This window comes from Talpa occidentalis, unplaced genomic scaffold (assembly GCF_014898055.3).
Source record: "Talpa occidentalis isolate TD23 unplaced genomic scaffold, MPIMG_talOcc4v2.1 talOcc4.11, whole genome shotgun sequence".
In the NCBI taxonomy this organism is placed as follows: domain Eukaryota; kingdom Metazoa; phylum Chordata; class Mammalia; order Eulipotyphla; family Talpidae; genus Talpa; species Talpa occidentalis.
The window spans coordinates 22,138,537-22,161,057 of NW_023601104.1; the positions used below are offsets into that span (position 1 = coordinate 22,138,537).

The 22,521-nt window shown below is 35.4% G+C and overlaps 1 protein-coding gene across 4 annotated transcripts in view; it reads right to left on the reverse strand.

Moving 5' to 3' along the window:
• CCPG1 (cell cycle progression 1) overlaps positions 1-22,521 on the reverse strand; it is a 46,287-nt gene that overhangs the window by 12,320 nt on the left and 11,446 nt on the right. For 3 of the 4 annotated variants that reach the window (XR_008554316.1, XM_054701663.1, XM_037502522.2), the window contains exons 1-6: positions 20,580-20,677; positions 14,241-14,309; positions 11,672-11,792; positions 9,486-9,562; positions 7,790-7,994; positions 3,669-3,917 (exon numbers count right to left, since the gene is read on the reverse strand). Coding sequence is in view for 3 of the 4 variants with exons in the window: in XM_054701663.1 (XP_054557638.1) it covers positions 3,669-3,917; positions 7,790-7,994; positions 9,486-9,562; positions 11,672-11,792; positions 14,241-14,300 (712 nt within the window). In the remaining variant the exon portion in view is untranslated. Of the gene's footprint in view, positions 1-3,668; positions 3,918-7,789; positions 7,995-9,485; positions 9,563-11,671; positions 11,793-14,240; positions 14,310-20,579; positions 20,678-22,521 lie in introns of those variants that run through there. The other variant, XM_037502523.2, reaches the window with a different exon arrangement.

Below are 22,521 nucleotides of genomic sequence, written 5' to 3' on the forward strand. Positions count from 1 at the left end.
AATTCCCATCCCCCCTTTTTTTCATCCTACTCCCTCCTCTCCCTCCCCCCACCATTGTGTCTCTGGTTTATAGATACTTGTTGATTTTGATTTTTACTTCTCTTTTATGGATAAAGTCCCAATCTCACCAGAGTTTCTACCTAATACATAAAGCTGCCTGTTGGAAGTATCTCTGTGGAAAAAAATCCAAACTTCAACATCTGCCCTAAACCACTGTAAAATAAAACTGGGTAAAACACAAATTGTACTCACCATCTTCATCATCAAGAAAATTTCTTCCCCAATAAAAACCCCAACTCCAAAATTAAAGCAGTGGAATGAAAAAAATAAACCACCAATATCTTAATTATCCAGGTTCAAAGCTCTGTTTTCCATTATTATTTCATCGTCCCTTATTTCACCAAACTTCTCTATAATTGTCAAGATCCTGATCATTTAATATCTGGATTACAAAACTCCTTACCTGACATTCTACTTTTTCCCAAACCACTTACCTTTTGTACTTTTCTTCTAAAAATACTGCTGTTAGGTCACTCTATAAAATCAAACTTCTATCCAGATTCCAAGATGTTTTATAATATGACAGGACCCCATATTCTAGCCTTTACTCCATTATTCCTAAATATCTATTTAGCTATCATCCTGTCAGTTCTCTCACTGTTTCTAAAACCAGTGTGTTTACTTTCAGGTTATCAGGTCCTCCACTGCAGGAAAGTTCCACTTTCCACCCACTTAGCCTAAATATAATAGAGACTCAACTCAATTCCTACCCCCTCCAGTATAGTCTTTCACATATAATTCATATCTGTGATACACAAAGTAGCATCGAGTTATATTCTGTTATACTGTCTGAAGAGCATAGCTACTACCTATCAATACTTAAACCAAGTCCATGAGAAAACTGAAACCGAACTCCACTGATGATTTAGAATACTGATAGTTTAGGGGCCTCCACGGAGGTGCAAAGGTTAAATCACAGCACTATGAAGCTACTAGCAGCCACTGCAGCACGAGTTCCATCCCTGGTCAGGGAGCTGACCCACATGGCACAGCAATCCTTTCCTGTCTCGCTCACTGCTCCCCTCAGCAGTGTATTTCAGTGGATCTACCTGTTCTGTTCCCCACTCTGTCCCTGGGGAATCCTCTCACCCCTTGCGCCTCTGGCCTGCACCCCAGCTCATGTATGCATAAATAAATCAATCTTTAAAAAAATTGAATATGAATAGTTTATAAGGGAAGAAAAAAAAAGATAGGTGCTTCATACACAAATTTTTTTTAACTTTTGTAGTAAGCATTTTCAGAAACTGAAGCAATGCCAAATTGCCATCGCCTACTTTTACCAGTTTTCTCTTCAAAGATACATCAGACAATCCAAATTTATATGGAGCCAGCATTGGTTAATGCTCTGAGTGCTTCACTTTGTTAAAGGATTATAAAGCAAATTATAGATCATAGAGTACAATAACTTCACAATGCATGAGGAATCCAAACTTGTTCTGGCATCAACTCAGAAGAGCTCTTTAAATCCTGGGATAGTGCCAGAATTTTAAAAAAAAAAAGTGTACATCCTTTAAATAGTGACCTTAAAAAGCTAGTGGTCATTTGGGTTTTTAAATGTTCACTGATGCAATGTCATTATTACATAGACTTACTTTATATTACTCAGGTTTTATTTCTGAAAATATGAGAAAGTAAAGAGAAATGTTTCATATAATTTTTTTTTTAAGATTTATTTATTTATACAAGCACTGGGTACAGTCAGAAGCACAGGAGGGTGAGAAAATTCACCAGAGCCAGAGCGGGGAACAGAACAGGCAGACTGACGAAATACACTGCTGAGGGGAGCAGCGGGCGGCAGGAGAGGTCTGCGAGCCATGTGGGACCCAGTGGCCGGGGATTGAACCGGCGCTACAGAGGCTGAGGGCAGCTTTGCAACCCAGCGCTCAACTGCTGCGCCAGCAGGGAGGCCCATTTCATATAATTATTAAAGTAAATTTTACAAGTATTTAAAATCCCAAGTGATGGGAAATAATTCCTCAATTTTGAAAGGTGTCTAAATGATCTTTCTACAAAATACATAAAGGTAATGCAATTGGTGAGGTTTTAATGCAATTCAGATTAGTATTAAATCATTATCCACTTTTTTTAAATAAGAAAAAAATTTTAAGATAAAACCTTTTCTCTTGTTACCTCCATGTTTACCTGTAGAGGAAAAATTCATGCTCAAAAAAAAAAAAAATATTGGTAACACTTGCTCTAGCTAGATAATAAACAATGTTAAATGTGTATTTCAAGCAAAATCTCATTACAACATAAATTCAAGCAGATATCCACCAGAAGTCTAAAAACTTATTTCTACTACTATAAATTTAAATATAGGAAACATCTTACTGTATTTCAATAAATTGTATTCAATACGATGTATTCAACAAGATTATCCTAACTTGGCACTACGTTGAAAAACGTATCTTTTACACATATCAACATAGGGTACGTACAACCTTTCATTCTTTGCATAAGGAACGCATTGTTGGCAGACAGTGAAACAGAAATATTCAGGAAATTAAATTGTGGATTACGTAGGCAAAAAACCTAAAAGTAGTTAATATAAGGTCAACTGAAATGTGTGACATTGACAAGATCAAAGATATTTTTAAGTGTTTTTAATTCTAATGGAGGTAAAGAATGTGAATATTGTTTTCAAATAATCCAGTTTTTGTACAAACATATGCCTTAAATAAGACTCAATAGTTAAACCTTTAAAAAACCGCACTAGTGAGATAATTAACATATAAATACTGACAAGTGTAAAAGTGAGCAAAGTATAAGGCAAAATTATAAAACAAATGAATTCTCAATTCACATAAAGCACAGAAGTAACAGCAAATGTCACAAAATGCTTGCATGAAACACGAAGGTACAAATACTGAGCACCAGTTGTGACATCTCAAATGTAACTAATTCACAAGTGAGTTCTAAATAATCCTAATAAATTTAATAACTTCATTTAAATAATCTTCTTCATAGTGAAAGCTAGTTTGATTTAATTCTAAATTAAATGATTTGCCTTGCGATGAGCATCTCCAATTATTATCTTCCAAATATTTTTCTTTAAAAACAAAAAAAATGCTAATAATCCTAATATTTCTTTTTTTTTTTAATCTTTTTTTTTAAGATTTATTTATTTATTTATACAACCACTGGGTACAGGCAGAAGCGCGGGAGGGTGAGAGAATTCACCAGAGCCAGAGTGGGGAGCAGAGCAGGCAGAAGGACCGAAGTACACTGCTGAGGGGAGCAGCGGGCGGCAGGAGAGGTCTGCTCGCCATGTGGGATCCTCCTCCGGTGGGCGGGGAGCAGCCGGGGATTGAACCAGTGCCGCTGAGGCTGCGGGCAGCTTCGCAGCCCAGCGCTCAACCGCTGCGCCACTGGGGAGGCCCAATAATCCTAATATTTCTTAAATAACTACTGCCTAATTTAAAAAACAGCTTTGTGAGACAACACTATCTCCATTTTTTGAAGAGAAAACTGAAGCTCAGATTGTGAGCTTTCCAAGATCATGTATTTAAGAATGATACTGAAAAGAGATCCCAGAATTCGTAACTCTTAGTTAAGTGCTGCTACACTATAGCATCAATTTAGATATAAACAAATTTTCAAAAACTTACCATAAAAATGTCCAAATCCCATGCTGATTGCAATTACCAACGCAAGTATAACACACTTATTGAGACCACTACCAAATGGGCGCTTATGTAACTCTTTAGATGGTTCCATTTCTTGTTCAAGTGACCGGTCTTCAGATTCTGAACTAGAAGCCGTCTTCTTCTTAGGACGGCGCCGTCTAAAAGCAGGACTGGGCTGATGACTGGTTTCATCACTACTTGATTCATCATCACTGGGCTGAGATGCAAATACTATTTTGAAAAAAAAAAAAGGTGGATAAATATTAAAAATTTTATTAGAGAAGCGCTTTCCCAGTATGATTTAGAATAATCAATGCCATTCTGACATGCCATTTCATACAATAGTCAAAAAACAAACAAAAACTCAAGGTTTTAAGTTTATCAACATAAAGCCAAAACAAAAGATTTCTTTCAACTGTGAGACATAAGAATCCATTAATTACATTCTATGCCTTTAAGGGTCTAGCTGGTTTTTATTTAAAATCTCCTTGTAATTTGAACCATTAAAAACAATCATTCTCACATCCTGTTGAATTATCTTGTGATTAGAGCTGTAAGTAATTTATGCTTAACTATTTAAGGAACACAGAGAAATATACAAGCAGTTCCTGAGACTTTCCAAGTACAGTAGCTAACAAAAGTTTTCTTGGTTGTATCTACTAGTTCCTCGTTTCATTTCCAGCCTATGAGTCCCTGATCAATGTTCAGAGCACTATAGTTTAACACAGGTTTCCAGAAGTCAGATGAGTCCTTCCCTTCGACTGCCACTCTTACTAGAAGGTTATTAATTTTACCCTCTAGTAAATATGTCAGCATGAGGAAGTGACACAACAGCTATCTTCAATATTAAAGACTAGTCTGGTGCTGCTCCTTCATGAAAAGAATAGTAAAGAACAACAAAATGGGGGAGGAGGGAAATGCCACAAGAAATCTCAAGTCCTGGAAACATATCCACGGGAAAAAAATTACCCTCAGTTTCTTCAAATACATAATTTCTTAACACTGTTCCATTTATCAATAAACAATACTTTGACAATGATTAGATGACCCAGTAATAATTTCCAAGACCAGTTAGAAAAGGGATGGGGGGAGGAAGCACTATAATTAAGGACAAAATATGAACTTGAATTTGACAGTGAGTGCCAAAACAAGTAACATTCATGCTTCAAAAAAAGCAAAACAATTCCTCAGAAGACATGATAATCATGCCAAAAGAAAACTAGTTAGGCAGTACTGTTTATAGATGGATCATGAAGGATTCAGGGAACTTTCACACAACAAAGACAGAAGGTACTACTGAATGAATGAATAATGAATATTCCTAAGATTTAATGATCTGATATCACTGAGAGAGGTCTTTTGATCATGACCCTTATGCTCATCATGTTTATCTGGTTACTCTTGATCACTAGTTTTTCCAAGATGCCATTGCCTCAGCTGTGAGGTTACATTTCTTGGACAAAGAAAAAGAAAGGAAGACTTAAACAAAGCATTACACAATATAAAGACATTCATGATCATGATTAGAATAATTCAGATTTTCTGATAGTGTTAAGATGGGTAAAATATAAAACAAACCATTTATCAAAATTCCTTTCAAAAATTTTCAATTCTACAGTAATACACTGTCTTCGCTACATAATCTAAACAAATCAGCCTAACCCATATTAATAAATTCACATCCTTATCTAAGGCTTCCATCTTTTTTAACCCATACATGATAGCTGAAGTATTTTGATTTTAAACTTTTAAAGCTTAATTTGGCCCACAGACAAAGATGCAAGCAATGCAAAGGCATGCAAAAGCTTAGCCAGCTTTATTACAAAACCAATTTTGAACACCTGTTTAGAGTACTGCAGATGACAACAGATTTTAAAGCACTTAATAAATAGTAAATGTGACTAGGCACACTCAGCTCTAAAAAAGCTGACCAGATTTAGTCACACCACCTTGGAAAGCGAGTTGGCTAGGAACATGGTGTTTCAGCTGATCATCCCATCCCCTTATGCATTCAGGAATCTTCCACAGCTTCTCCCACCACCTTTCTTTTATAAATAAACAGGGGGGAAAAAAGATGTATAAAGCTTTACTGTAAAGAATAAAAAGTAAAAAGAGAATTGGAAGTACTTTTTTAAATTATCACAACATTTTATCTGTTCTCTATCAAAATGTAACAATCATGCCATTTTTTAAATATATATATATATACACACACATAAATACAAGCTTCAACTACCAACTTTGCTTTCTTGCAGGTTGAGAGGGTCATACGGAGGAAGTGGGGAAGGTTCTTAAATCAACAAAAGAAAAGCCTCAAGAATCAAAGAAGAAAAACTGACGTTGAAATCTAATAAAGATGGAAAGAGAAAGGGAAAAACAAAATAACTATAGATAGCAAGAAATTAACAGACCAAGGAAAATGTGGAGTAAGGGAAAGAGAACAAGAACGCTGGGTAATTAATTTATATAGAGTATGCTCAATATAGTTCCAAATGTTATTTTTAATTACTTTTTTAACATTATCTTTATTGGAATAATTCCTTTTGGAGGTGGAGGGAAGGCTGTAATGGATAAAAGTACACCTAATAAAAAATTCCTCTTAACTGTGGGTTAGATATATAATAAACTTCAACACCTATGCCCCAGTAAGTCTTAATTCAGAAAGGAGATTTAATAAATTGGGATAATGTGCTCCAAGGTGTGAATAATGTGCTCCTAAGTGTCCAAGGTCCCAAAGAAAATGAACAGTGTATATATCACTAATTTCTTAAATAACTGCTTGGACCTTTCTGAGATACTTTGGCCTCAATATGCCTACCCTTTCTGTCCCATAAATATTCTTTTTAAAAGGGGGAAAAGGGTCAGAGAAAGACAAATGACTACTAAATAAAGCACAAATCCTAAATTTAAATAAAATGGGATGACCAAAAGGGATTCTAAAATTAATTATATTAGTCCTGTAAATAAATGTTCTATGGATACTATTCAGTCCAAGGTTGAAATTTCCCTCTAAAGCAAAGAATGCCAAATACGAGTATGATAGTGTTTGAAGGTGTTTTCAAGCTCTTGTTTATAGACAAACTATGGACATACTAAATGAACTGTAATACATCATTAAATGAAACGGCTAAAATTCTCTTCTTGACATTTTATTAGCTTAAACTGGAATAAGAAATTCCATGGTCTTACTATGACAAATGTAAATATTAAAGAATGGTGAGGTCTAAAAAAATGGTCTGAAATATGCTGCATGTTACTTGCTTTTGCATCAAATTTGAAAATTCATGGAATCACCAGTAATGTTCCAACAATGCGTGTCCTACAAATTCAACTTCAAGTTATAATTGTGGGTTTAATAATTGTGGTTTAATTATAGGATTGTTTCTTAATATATTCCCATAACTTGTTTCTAAATACTTGTATCACTTTGAAAGATATTATGTACATCCTTAAAACTGAGGCAAGGAATTCTCTAAGAGGATAAACTCAGTAATACATAATAACCTCCAAATAATTCTAAATAATAGACTTTAATCACATTAAGAAAGTGTCTTGGAATAAGCATATTTTCATATTCTAAAATTAAAGAGCCAAAAATTAGGCTTTTGGAATACTGCTGTTGTGCCAACTCCTTGAATAGGCTTTTGTACATGGTAACACTCCATAAATGTGGAATGTTGCATGACTAGTAATTAAATGAATCTGATAAAACTTTAATAAGAAGTTTCTTTCACTATTTCTATATGTGTATCATTATACCTGAAAATCTTAACATTCTATTTTTTGGTATAATGACTCAATCTCCCACCTTTAAAGATTTAAAAAATGTCAAATGTATTTTGTAGTGTGTATGACATAACAAATCTCCTTTGAAGCTATATTTTTGTTTTTTACTTAAGATAAGATACGGTACTTATTGTTTTAGCAAAGGATTACTGAGTCTAGGAGACACGAGATAGAACAGATTGTATTTAAAATTTTTCTTGCATTTTACTCAAACACACTCAAAATTTTAAATTTACTTATAAAATAAGCCATTACATATCATATGGCCATAGGAATCCTTAAGTATCTATCAATATATTCCTTTATGAAGTTCTTACCAGTTTCTGGCTGACAAAATGTATACTGGCTGCTAGAGGAAGAGCCCATGTTAAAGTCTTCGGTACTCTGTGCTTCTTTAACAATTATAGTGTCTTCTTGACTTCCAACTTCTTCTAACTTAGGTGGTTCAAGGGTAACAATATCAGAATCATCACTGACAGTTCCAAAATAGACATTGTCTTCAGGGATCATCTCTTCCTCTCCCTGAGAAATTGTAAGTTTACAGACAGTAAATTCAATAATTATTTAAGAGTCTTACATTTTCTATGTAGTTCAAAGTATATAACGGTATTTAAGCAGTGTGGTAATTTGAGCATGAAATAAAAGATATGAGACCTTTCCAGTAGGGAAGGATTACTTAATAGTAAGCTCATGTGGGCCTCTCTGGTGGTGTAGGGGTTAAAGTTTCAGCTGTAAAGCTATGGCCAGCCACTGCGTTTGATTCCTGGGCAGGGAGCTGGTCCCACATAGTGCAGCAGACCTCTCCTGTCATGCCCACTGCTTCCCTCAGCAGTGTATTTCAATAGATTAGCCTGTTCTGCTCCCCACTCTGTCTCTGGTGAATCTTCTCACCCCCACACCTCTGGCCTGTACCCCAGTTCTTGTATAAATAAATACATCTTTAAAAAAAATTAATTTAAAAAAAATAGTAAGCTGGGCCTCCCATGGTGGCGCAGTGGTTGAACGCTGGGCTGCAGCACCAGTTTGTTCCCTGGCTGCCTGCGAGGGTTCCACCAAAAAAAAAAAAAAAAAAAGTAAGCTCATGTTACTTTGAAAACATCAAACACCCCTTGGCAACTCTATCAGAGTTACACCAAACTGCTGCCTACTTGTCTTCATGGGCTGTAGAAGCTCAGAACTGACCTCTATCACCCAATGACCACAGAAAGGTAAGGATTCACTTCCTACTAGTTCCATGGGTTTCTTTGTTATCAGGAAGCTCATAAAAGATAGATTAAATTTTTCTAGTTATGTATGTAGTAAAATTTCAACTGCTATGCCATATAACAATCTTCTTCCTATCTAGAAGTATAGTTTATCCTGAAATTTAAAAAGTAACAATTCATATTTTACATAATGAAGAGCTTAATTTCTCAATGTAATTCAAGAATGTAGCCTATTTCCAAAAGAAACTGTATTAGAGGTTACATGAGTAAGTCTTTAACACATTATCAAGATAATACTTTTCTAAATTAAGACATCTCTGTCAAGAGTGTAAGAAAGTAGGGCCTCCCCAGTGGCACAGCGGTTGAGCGCTGGGTTGCAAAGCTGCCTGCAGCCTCTGCAGCACTGGTTTGATCCCCAGCCACTGGGTGAGGGTCCCACATGGCACGCAGATCTCTCCTGCCACCCGCTGCTCCCCTCATCAGTGTATTTCGTCAGTCTGCCTGTTCTGCTCCCTACTCTGGCTCTGGTGAATCCTCTCAACCTCCCGTGCTTCTGACTGTACCCAGTACGTGTATAAATAAATAAATAAATCTTAAAAAAAAAAAAGTTTAAGAAAGTAGAAGTTAACTTTAATCTTAAAACTGATCAATCTGTGAAACCCTGAAATTTTCGATACAAGTTATTTAAAATTCAAATAAGAACAGAATGCACAACTAGAAATGGAAGCTTTGATCTAGAAGGAATGCTATTTATCCAATTATATCAAAGGATATCATATATCCAAAGAACAACAAAACACAAGTTTACCTCAAGTGTTGACTTCATTTCCTCCAGTGCTGGATAAGCAGTCTCTCCCATTAACACTGTGTTACTTTGGCTGCTCTCTAATATCAAGCAAAGATCAAATCAATTATACTGTATTGACTTTAGGTAGTCTATACATATATAATCTAGGTACATAAAATACAATTTCAATGCAAACATAATCTCTACCTAATAATACCAGAACACTTTATCCCAGGTGTTTCTAAATACCTATTACTAGGAATAATCAGTTCTCAGACACATGATAGCACATTTCCTGAATTCTTCAAATTTACTCACTAGTCCTAAAAGATGACTGATGCGCCTCCCTAGTGCCGCAAGAGGTTAAGCACAGCACTGTGAAGCTATCCACAGCTTCTGCAGCATGAGTTCGATCCCTGGCAACCATGGAGCTGCCCATAGGGCGCAGCAGACCTCTCCTGTCTCACCCGCTGCTCCCCTCTAGTGTATTTCACTAGATCCACCTGTTCTGCTCCCCACCCTGTCTCTGGTGAATCCTCTCACTCCCTACACCTTTGGCCTACATACTAGTTCTTGTATGCATAAATAAATAAATAAACCTTTAAAAAAAAAAAAATGATGACTGTCAATGCCTGGTTAACATAAGGATCAAAACTAAGGATTCATATGATAAATTCTTTACAATAAAAAATAGAGTATAAAAAACAAGGACTCAAAAAACATATACAGAAAAACAAGGTAATGTCACGATAGTATGTATTATTTTGTAAGAAATTCCTCAAGGGAAAAAATGTGTAAATAAGAGTTTATACTATTTTATTAATAAAAATGGCTATGTTAACAGAAATTAAAAATATTAAGAGTTACAACCAACATATAAATTTATGTAAAAATCATACACAAAAACATATACCAAATGAATACAGCAGATATCTTCAGGAAAAAAAGTAATAGGCAATTTAAAAAGTTTCTTGCTAAGAAAAATATCAGATGGTTTCACTTATAGGAGGGATATAGGGGAATCAAATAAGGGATCAGGACAAAAATAATAATTCTAAAAAGATCAGCAGGAAACCATAAATCAGACACATTTGGCAAGGGAGGGGGTGAAAAAGGGAGCAAAACAGGGGAGAGAAGAGCATAAGGGATTATGGTGATGGTACACAGATAAATTGGTGGTGGGGATTTTATGGGGAATACACAAATGTAAAATATATAAATAAAAAAATTGATTTTAAAAAATAAATAAAAATAAAACTTTACCCTGTAAAAATTATAGCTAAATCCTAATTATCTTTTGTTGAAATAAATGTCTGTATTTTAAAAAAAAAATTAAAAAGTTTCTTGTTCATCAATTTTTTTCTAGCATAAATGAGATTTTTCTCATGTAACTTCTCCAAAATAATAGGCTGGGGTGGAGGGAAACACCAGTTTTGTTTGTTATTAGCCCCTGAAGAGAGTATTATTTTGGAGATAAGACAGCTCAACAGGTGAATATGGAGACAGGTCAACGTTCCTCAGAAAGTATGAAATTTTTTTTTTTTAACATATGTGAGATATGCATTTTTTTAGGACAGACCATCCATAGCTTTTATATTTTCAAAGAGATCTCTGACCCATGAAAGATGAGAAGTGCTGTTCAAATGAGAATAGTTAACACACATTGAAAACAAAGATTAACAAGTGTTATTTATTACATTTCTAGCCTTCACATATCCTCTTCATTCTCCTGAGTAAACATTCTTCTATATTTTATGTAATTTTTTTAAGTTTAAGAAGTAATTTAAATATGAAGGTGAAAGTATACCATAAATTATTTGAGTGTCATATTTCTCTATATAGTTATGTGGGCATCAAATTCCACAGTTAGTATATATAATATACATGCAATACAGTAAATACCATTTACCATCTCTAATCAAAGCACTCTGAAATGTAATAACTAGAGAAAAGTTTAATAAATCCCTTATGATGAATTAATAACTTTGTTTATCCTTAGACATAATCAATATTTAGTTACTAGTTACACATCTAGTATCAAAAAACTATCTGAGGCTCAAGTATATACTAAAGTTGCAAGTAAACTCTTGGGCCAGTTGGTCCCACTGGGTCCTGCAGGCCTACCTAGCTAATGAAGGCAAGAGTCATAATGGCACTCACACATCCTGTTAAAAAATTAAATAAATCAGACTTTTAAAACATCTTACCTCCCTGCTCTAACTGCAGTACTTGTAGTTCTCCTTGCTCTAAAGTTGAACATTCTGGGGTAGGCTCATAGATGTCACTGGCTGTACCATGTTCAGAATTCACCATCTCTACATCAGACCCCTAGAGAAAAACAATATTCAGTTATTTGTCTATCAGCTGCTTAAAGCTGGGTTTGACTACAAGTAGGTGCTTACTAATTATTAAAAGTTCCAGATACCACCATATACAAAAGGGAACCATATTTGATCTGACTACCCTTTTTTCAGTTTAGTTCATAACATAAACACCCATGGCAGGGAAACATCAGAACAGTCACAGGTTTAGACTCAGTCCAAAAGTTGAAAGTTCTAATTACTCCTTTTTCCTAAGTCCAAGCAATAAATTTGAATCCCAGAGGATAAAGTTTTCTATACTTATTTCTATTAACTTGCTTATACTCCTAATTTATGGAACTGCTCTAGGTCAGGCACTTTGCTAGGTATTGTGGACTATTAAAACGTCCTCAAAATTGGGCCTCCCTGGTGGCGCAGCGGTTGAGCGCTGGGTTGCAAAGCTGCCTGCAGCCTCTGCAGCGCCAGTTCGATGCCCGGCCGCCAGGCGAGGGTCCCACATGGTGCGCAGACCTCTCCTGCCGCCCGCTGCTCCCCTCAGCAGTGTACTTCGTCATTCTGCCTGCTCTGCTCTCCCCTCTGACTCTGGTGAATTCTCTCACCCTCCCGCACTTCTGACTGTACCCAGTGCTTGTATAAATAAATAAATAAAATCTTTAAAAAAAAAAAATTAAAGAATTTCCTCCAGACTTTTAAAAATAAATAAAGAAAGAAAGAAAGAAAAAAGTCCTCAAAATTACAGACTACTCAGAGAAATAGCCATATACAAAACAATGTATTCTTATTTTGGCAGTGTATAACTAAAAATGTTTAAGGACTAAAATGATTAATAAACTTTGTTTTAGACGAATGTACTCTTTATTCTTTAAGATTGTCCTTCCTACCTTGATGTCAGTCTCTTCTTAATAAAATTAGTATATCATAAGGCTTTTTCTCCTAATGTCTTAATTAGCAAAATAAAGATAACCAATAAATAATACACCTCCTCCCAGCCCCCTCCCTCTAATTTTCCTGTGGCTTACTGATCTATTTTAAATAGAAAGATCTCAGTTCTCATGACATGCATAACTCAAAACAGCAAAAATTAGAATTCATTAAAGGAGCAGGTTTTTAACTGAGTCCTAAAGAGAAGTCTAATATAAGACTCAGGGGTTGCCTAGAGAGTCAGAAAATGGCTGAAACCGAGGCAAAGTAAGGGGTAGGATTGGAGGTGATGGGGAGACCAGTTCAGGCCTAAATCAGAATGGTGGCAACAGAAAAGAGAAAGGAAATATATGTAAGAAACATTAACAAGAAAGAATAGAACTTGATAAATATACATGGAGGGAAGAGGAATAAAAATATAAACATAATCAACTCTATGACAAGATTATCTCTAATACATAATATCCTAATGACACACTTGGGTAAGTGCCAGGAGTTTGCTGTCTTGCACCCCACCTTACAGGCTCCTAAGAAAGACTCCCACAGCTGCCTTGCTGGCATACTGTTAATTATATCCTTGAAGGAGAAGTTGTTGCTATGGGAGTTGATGTAAGCTTTGTAGAAAACAGGTTAAAAATAGAAAAGTCACTTATTAAAAAGAGGGAAATAAAACCAATGGTTGGTACAGCTGCTATCAAATTTTGAAACTTTCATGCAAAAAAGCAATCTTCTTTTTTTTGGTTAATGTTGTTTTCTAGAAGACATGACTAACAAATTGCCTAAGCCTTAAATTATCAAAGTAACTGTAAAAACACCATTTAAAAATTTTGTTAATGAAAGAAAATAAGGCTTAAGAGATATTAAAGCAAACATTAAAACTTAAAATGGGTGTAAATGATTTTTAGCTTATTGATTCTATTTAACAGTATCTCATGATTTTTTCTCTAATGGCCATACACTGTCCATGTGAGAAAATAAACTAATGTTTATTATGTAACACCATACTCCTACAATAAATTTCATTTTTGATAAGAGTTCTAGTCCTCATCCTTTTCCAGTCAAGTTCTGCTAGTAACATATCATAATCTACATGGAACACATATTCTCCATTGTTTCGTTTTTATGTGTTTAAATGTAGGCTCTCATATTTTCTAATTACAGAATCTTGGCCAAATTAGTTACCCTCTTTAAGTTTTAGTTTTCTCAATTACAAAATGAGAATGAAAACAATGTATACCACTGAGCGTTGTTTAAAATGATATGAGAATATAGGTAAAATGCAGAGTCTGATCAATAATAATGCCTCAACAAATATTTGCCTAACATCTCAAAAGTGAGGAAAACAATGTGTAATAATGCAGATGTCGTTTGCTCATGTAGTTTTCAGCAGTGAAGTTCAATATGGGTAGGAAAATGTTTGAGCTCTATACAATGAAACCTTATGCTTAAAATGAGGAAAAATGCCAGCCTTCAAAGGATCCTGCCAACACTGTAATATTATGAACTGCCTTATAAAAAGTCGTAAATAGCATACCTCATGATTGATGACAGTCCAACCACAAGATGAATCACTGTCACTGGAATTTTCAGACATTTTTCAAGTCTACAAATACAAACACATATTGACATGTGGGACACAGTTTTTAAACTTCTATAGGAAGACCTAAAGGTGACCCAATATGAAAAGTGGCTTACAGCCTTCCAGGTGAAATTGAAACAACCCACCCTAATTTAATATACAGGACATGACTGCACACTTATATGAATAAATACAACTGAATTTTTAAGACAAGGAGATTCTCCTGAGCTAGGTATTTCTATTTTTGTAATTAAGAACGCTGAATCAGAAAGAAAACATAGGATTTGGACAGGCACAACTAAAGGAAAAGGAAAGCCTAATCTCCCTGGGTAAGGAAAACAAGGATTGAGAGACTGATGAACGGGGAACCAACAGTAAGCAAGCTTAAAAGCCTGTTCTCAATGAACAGAAAGAAAGAAATGATAAAAGGGTTGCTGAAGACACAAGTTCCCAGGGCAAGCCAAAATAAAGTTTATTGTATTGGTAATAGGAAACAACTAAAATTTTTTGAGGGCATGAATATAACCAAACAGTTTTTATTAAAATAACTATGTCAGCAGTACTTCTGTTAGATTAAAACGGGGGATAAAAAAGACTAGACTTTGGTTAGAAAATTGAGGTTCTTGACAATAACCTAGACTCAAACCAATAAATACTGGTCATAAGCTGATCTGTTACTATCTGAAACATAATCTGATCTTTCTGTCTGAAACTTCTACTTAAACTTCAAGACCAAATTCATTAAAGTGAATGACAGATAACATACTGACTTTGTTCTATACTTTTAAATCTTATGAATGCTTCTATTATTGCGCATGTACTGAGAACAAATTAGATAAAAGTTTGTGGTTGCACAGACAGTTAATAAGGAATCAGTGTTTAAATAAATATGGCAGTAATACAAATCTGAATCTTCTGTTAATGACTGAAAACTCTTCCAGATTAACATTTTTAAAAGAGAAGATAAAGAGGTGGCTGGTGACTAACTGCATAAAAATTAGCACGTAAAATCTAAAATAAGACAAAGATGATTGTGTTGCTTTTAATTCAGGCTAGAGCATTTTCTAATAAGTTCACCTTAAGTCATCTGACTGATTTTCTATTTATAACTGATTTTAGGCCCAGGCAGTTTATACCTTTATAAACTTAATCTTGTAAAAAACTATTATAGTGAAACAAATTTTTTTGGTCCATTAGAGATTATCCCAAAGGTTACACTTTGAAAACTGTATAGGAAAATAGTCAATTTTACATCATAGTAATTTTATTTCAACAATCCTTATTAGTTGTATAAATCCCAATTTCTCATTGAACTAGTTTTCACAAGGTCAAAAAAACCCTTTTTTACTATGTTACTATTTATATTTAACTTGTTTTACAACAAAATTTGTAAATAACATATGAGACTACAAAGACTAAGCAATTAACTTTGCAGGAAAAAAAGACTGGTCAAAGAAGGCTTGAAAAATGAGGTGTAATGTTTTTGAAACAAGCCAGACAGCATTTTTTTTTTTTTTTTTACTGTATGAATTTATTTATTTATTTATTTAACAACAAAACATTTAATTTTTTTTTTCTTTTTTTTTTGCCCCATTCTGACCCCAATCCCTCCCCTCCCGGCCTCCACCCCCCAAAAAGTGTCTCTGGTTCATAGTTTTTTGTTGATTTTGATTTTCACTTTCTTATAGTTATTCATTTTCCTGGTCCCTTATTTAAGTTTTCTAGATTCCTGCTATGAGTGAGACCATCCGGTATTTTTCTTTTTCTTTCTGGCTTATTTCGCTGAGCATGATCCCTTCTAGCACCATCCATGTTGCTGCAAATTGCATGTGTTTATCTTTTTTGAATGCCAGACAGCATTTTTTTTAAACTGAATTAGTTGCCAAAATCTAAAAATTGAGAGACAGCAAGAAAAAAAATACTGTTTCTTCGCTACAAAAAAAAAAAAAAAGACACAAAAGAAAAAAAATACGATTTCTTCACTACAAAAAAAAAAAAAAAAAGACACAGGAAGGATTTCCTGAGAAGAGCATTACTGAACAAGAACAAAGGCAGAAAAATTAAATATGAAAATTCTAAGAAAAGCAATAAATCTAACATGAATGGAGTGTTACAAAGATTATACATGAATCTTTAAGGTGAGGAAGCAACTAAAGGACCCCTAGACCTGGCGAACTCAAAGAATCAGTGCAATATTCCATGAAAAGGATGACTCCTAAATTTAGCCAGTATTGATGAGGACATGATAGAAAAGGGGAGGGTTAGGGAGATGACAGGACATGAAATATTTTATTTAAAGACTGAATAACCAAATATAGAGAGAAAGTGAGTGTGGGTAACTCCCAGGTTTCTGGTTTAAGTGACTGAAGAACTAGAAAAAGCATTCTACATGGAGAAAGAAGTAGGCAGGGATTTGAGATAAAGAAAGTTAGCTGAAGCCTAAAAACCACTTTCTTCATTCACAATGTGAAAGTTTCTCCTTCTCTTTGCATACCCCATTCTAAGCTCCTTTCTTAGCCCACATTCTCACTGCAGTTCCAGACTCTCAGAGTGAAAGAACACAATAGTGTTTACCAGAAAGGAGAGGGAAATAGTGTGGGTAAATTGGGTAAAGGTATGGTGATGGATGAAAAGCAGACTTACGGTGATGAGCATAAATGCAATATATGCAGATGTGGATAGTGGAGATATAGCTAGATAGGCAAGAAGGGGGTGTGTGTGTCTATGTGTGTATGTGTGTGTTCTGGGTATGTATGTTCTGTGTACCTGGAACCTATATAATAAACCAATGTTACTTTGATTTTTAAAAAGTTGGGTGCACTGCAATCAAAAGGAAATTTTTTATAAAGCAAATTTCTGAGGCCCATCCTAGACACATCAACTCAAAGTTGTCTCTGTATTTGAACTTCCCCACTACAGGCAGTGATCTTCCAAAACGATGTCGTCTTTAGTTATTCCTTAAAAAATGGTGAGATTGTCACACCAGTGAGAACGGCACATATTAAACAAACTAGCAACAACAAATGTTGGCGAGGATATAAAGAGAAAGGAACTCTCCTGCACTGTTGGTGGGAGTGCAAACTGGTCCAACCACTATGGAGAGCTGTGTGGAGATTCCTCAACCTACTAAAGATAGAGCCTCCATACTATCCAGCAATCCCACTCCTAGGTATTTACCCAAAGGACACAGAAACATTAATTCCAAAGAGCACCTGCACCCCTATGTTTATAACAGCACAATTTACAATAGCTAAGCTTTGGAAACAACCCAAATGTCCAAAAATAGATGACTGGATCAAGAAGATGTGGTACATATACACCATAGAATATTACTCAGCATTCAAAAAAGATAAGCACATGCAATTTGCAGCAACATGGGTGGAGCTAGAAGGGATCATGCTCAGCGAAATAAGCCAGAAAGAAAAAGAAAAATACCGGATGGTCTCACTCACAGCAGGAATCTAGAAAACCTAAATATGGACCAGGAAAAAGAATAACTATAAAAAAGAAAAAAATCAAAATCAACAAACAACTATGAACCAGTGACACTCTTGGGGGGGGAAGGAGGGATTGGGGTCAAAATGGGGTTGCAATTGTATGGGGAATATAAAAATAAAAAAATAATAATAATAAATGATAAATGTTAAAAAAATAGCTGATATAAAATATTTTCTAATAAATGATTGCTCCGGAAAAAAAATTGGTGAGATTTTCATACTGTCTTCAGAACAATGCCCAAGAGCTTGAATACCTATTATTTTATCATTAGCTTCTCATCCTCTTTCCATCCATTGCCTCTACCCTCAATCTTTTTAATTCCTCTAAAAGGCTTGGCTTTACTTAGCTATAGGTTTAGTACAATTTGATCAGTTCCCAAATCCCCTTAGCTCAACCCAAAACTCTGTGCCCATCCTTCTTATCTCTGCTAATGCATCACTTCCTTTGTGAACCATTCCCTGATCCCATGCCCAATTATTAATATTTTCCCTATTCTATTACTTAAAATAGAATGTTGTGCTATAATTGCTAGTTTATCGGCCTCTTCTATACTCCCAACACATAGCACAGTGCTTGACATATAGTAAGCATTGAATAATGAAAGGTGAAGGAATTTCTGGGTGATGATGCCCTTAATGTCACAAGTCTACACTGTCCCTCAAAGGAACTCAAAAGTCCGCAGGACCCATGAGGTTCCTCTCCAATTATGTTGAACAAAGCAAACACATAAACCCTTTCCATTTTAATGGCTTCACTAATATTAATTTTAAAATAAGCAGAATTTATGGGAAAGTTAGAAAGGTACAACAAATCCAAGTTATAACAGGAGATTATAAACTCAAAGCCTTTGTCTATAGACTTAGGCTTCCTTTTATTCTTCAGATGTTTTCCTTAGTTACATATTCCCCAATGCTTTCTGAATGACCACCTGTAGTTTTCACAGACATTTCAAAACTGAAATCTACAAAACTGAAATCATCTTCCTGTTTCTGGTATCTCAGAATACTGTTACCCAAACACAATTCTGCTGCAAGCAAAAGCCAAAAATTATATTAAAAATTCTGGATTTAGATACCTAAAACTTCAACCCAAAATCCAGGCAACTCTAACTCCTTCTCCACTCCTTCCTAAGCATCACAACTTCCTCATATCCCACTTGAATTATGGTGACAGCCCTCTAACAAAGTTCACTCTGCAGTTTCATTTCCCTTCAATCCCTCCTTCACAAGCTGCCTATACGTAAGTTTTATCCTAAGACATAAATCTAATCACATCTAAAAACCACAACTCCTATAAGAGCCTCCAGAATGTGAGACAATGATTTAAACTGACTCTGACTTCATGAAAAATCACATGGAACATTTTTTCACATGTTAAGACTTATTTGTAAGACTCTATGAAATTGACAGTAAGTATTGCAAATATATGGTTTCAATATAGAATATAGCACAAATTGGATATGTTAGGATGTAAATTTGGTCCATAGATTCTGACATAACTTATGAAGCTACCTATAGTAGAAAGACCAATTCTATAGTAGTATAACCACACATTCTCCAGCATGTAGGAGGCCTAAGGTTAATACTATTTTAAAATTGATTCTCAACTCATTTGTTCACTACCAAGTTCTTAACACATACTAGGTATTAAAAATGTAACAATATGCCAAGAAACGTCTTGTCCTCCAGGATTTCTAATTCTATGTTGAAGTTTGAGGCCTGTGCACCAAGAAAACACAAAATCCCCCCAAAAAACCCTCATTTCCACTCCTCTTGATTCTCTTATTTACTTACCTCTAAAAAACCCCTCCATTTTCTCCTTCTTTGAGATGTTCTTTATTAATGAATTTGCCCCCATTACAGCAGCCTGAATTACAATCATCTCAATTGTCTTGCGTACATTATCTTCCACACTAGAGACATTCAATTAACAATACAAACCGGCAAATATACAATAAATTTGATGGCTTATTTACTACAACAAAGAAACTATAGGAAAGGAGAACAGAAAACACTGAATGGGAAGGATATATTTTGAACAGGATGGTCAAGAAAAGCTTTACTGAAAAGGTGTATCTGAGCACCAAATTGAATGGGTGAGAGTATCACGCAGGTAAGTGAAGAGTGCTCGGGAACAAAGGAATAGCAGGTACAAACTTGGAACTAAACTGCATCTCGGAGAAACAGCAAGGAGTTTTCTGTAGGAGGAGAGGAGTACCCTAGCAGGATAACAGGAAGATAAGCAGACAGAGAGATAACAGAGTGGGGTTCAATCAGACTGCGACTTCAGCATTTTACTCTGAAACTTAAAATCACAGGACAATTTTCAGGGAAGAAAAAGAAAGCCCACCACAGTGGCCATACCGAGAGAGCACTCTGGGACAGCAAAGGCAGAAGGAGGAAGACCGTTTATTTGCAACTTCAATAATCCAGGTGAAGATGATGGTGGTTTGATCAGGGTGGGAACAGAAGAAACAGTAAACGGGCAGATTTTACATGTAGTTTGAAGATACAGCCAACAGAACATAAGGTATAAGTGATGACTCCTGACCTACATAATAGACTTGCCATTGAGAAAGCAGTCTTCAAAAGCAGGAGATTAAGAAAGGAAAACTGATAAACTGGATTAGGCATATTAGATTTGAGATAGCAATTATCACAGTCAAATGGAAGTGTCAAGTAGACAGCTGTCAAGTAGGGAAGAGCTGGGCTAAAGATGCATTTTATAGCTGTCGAAACTAGTAACAGGACAACATATTAATTTTACCTCATAAACTACAACTGGAGTGAACGTTACCTGATATGATGGTGCCCCTCATCATTCCTGAGTAGCTACATTTTACTATGGAAAAGGTAAGGTTTCTATCACCATATCTTCTAGAATTAGACATGATGAATAGGGGCATTATTCTCCTACACGTCTATAATTCCGTGTAAGCCAACCAATGAGCTGCCAGCAAAGGCCCCAAAAGTGCTGCTGTACTTTAAAAGTAATCAAAGATGACAGCGAGTCTCTATCATGAGCCTATTTCTACAATACTTATCAAAAGTTCTGGAACTTTTCTCTCCCCAAAAGGATATGAAAAATTAAAACATTTCATTTTAAAGAGACCTCTAAGATCATCTTCTCCAAAAACAATTTCATAGAAATATTTTAAATGAGGCTATCTTGATCAGGAATCATAAACATTATATTCAACTCGTTCAACATATATTTATTGAACATGTACCAAGAACTATTCCTAGAGCTTATATTCCAGAAAGGGAGTACAAAACAAGCAGAATATGTAGCAAGCCAGTTGGTGGCAAGTACTGTGAAGAAAAATAAGCAAGAAGGGGAAAAACAATACAGGAAGTGGAGGGATGGAAACTAGAATTTTAAAGTTAGAGAAGCTCTCCGACCAACATATGAGGGTACTTATTCCTCCACCTCGCCAACATAGTAACAATCATCTTTAATTTCTCATCATTTCCTAGGGGTGGGGCAGGAATGTCCTTATTTTAATTTGTATTTCCTACATGATTTATGAGAGCTACATATCTTTTCCTTTGTTTATTGACTATCATTTCCTTTCCTATTGAAATAGTTACCTTCCTATTGGGTCGTATTCATCAGTTTGCAGAAGTTCTTTGTAAACCGGGTCATGAATGAATTCATTCTTATGCCTACTGCAAATATTTTTTTCTAGCATTTTTCAACTTTTTAAAACTATCTTCTGAGATATTTTTAAATTTTAGACAGTGAAGTGTAGAGGATGGAGAATAAGGTGTCCTTTATAATGGTCTCACTCATAGCATCTATATTTTATGCCCTCCTTTAGAAAGTCTTCTATTCCCAGGATTATAAAATTATTCTCCTATATCTTTTACTAATATGTTTCTAGACTTTAGCTATTTATGACTATGGAATCTTGTTCCCTTTTAATGGGAGGTAGAAATTATTCTGATTATTTACTATCCCCTATTTTTCCTATGATTTTAAAATGCCACACTTTGTGATATACATTTATGAATTAGTTTCTGTTGACTCCATTCTGCTCCACTGAACTATATTCCTGCACCAGTATGTTATTTTAATTACTATGGTACTTATTTTCTACAGTTTCATTTTCAACTCTTCCCTTGGTCCCTCTGTAAAGACACAATACCACTTACAGAGAGGGCCTCACTGGTGGCACAAAGGGTTAAGATCCATCTATGAAGCTATCCACAGCCACTGCAGCACAAGTTCGACACACGAGTTCCCTGGCCAGGGAGCCACCCACATGGCGCAGCAGACCTCTCCTGACTCACCCGCTGCTCCCCTCAGCAATGTATTTCAGTCAGTCTGCCTGTTCTGTTCCCCACTCTGTCTCTGGTGAATTCTCTCACCCCCCCCCAACCTGTGGCCTGTACCCCTGTTCTTTGCGGAAAAAAAAACCACATAGATGCAAAGATGAAACTGATTGCAGGTTACACCTTATTCTAACTGCTAGAATTTTTTTTTCCATTCACAAGTCTCCCCCCTCACCTTGAGAGTAAGTATTCTGTACAGTGACATCTAACTTCTTGGGGTGACATTCAAAAACTTCCACTATCTGGTCTATCTATTTTAGCTCTCCTCCTGAACAATCTCATCTGGTCAGAGTGATCTACCTGCTGTGTGTCTTCTGAACACAGAAGGGACAGACTACTTCCATATCTTCATTCACTCAAGTCATACTTTTTGGAATGCTTCCTTCCTTCCTTCTTTCTTTCTG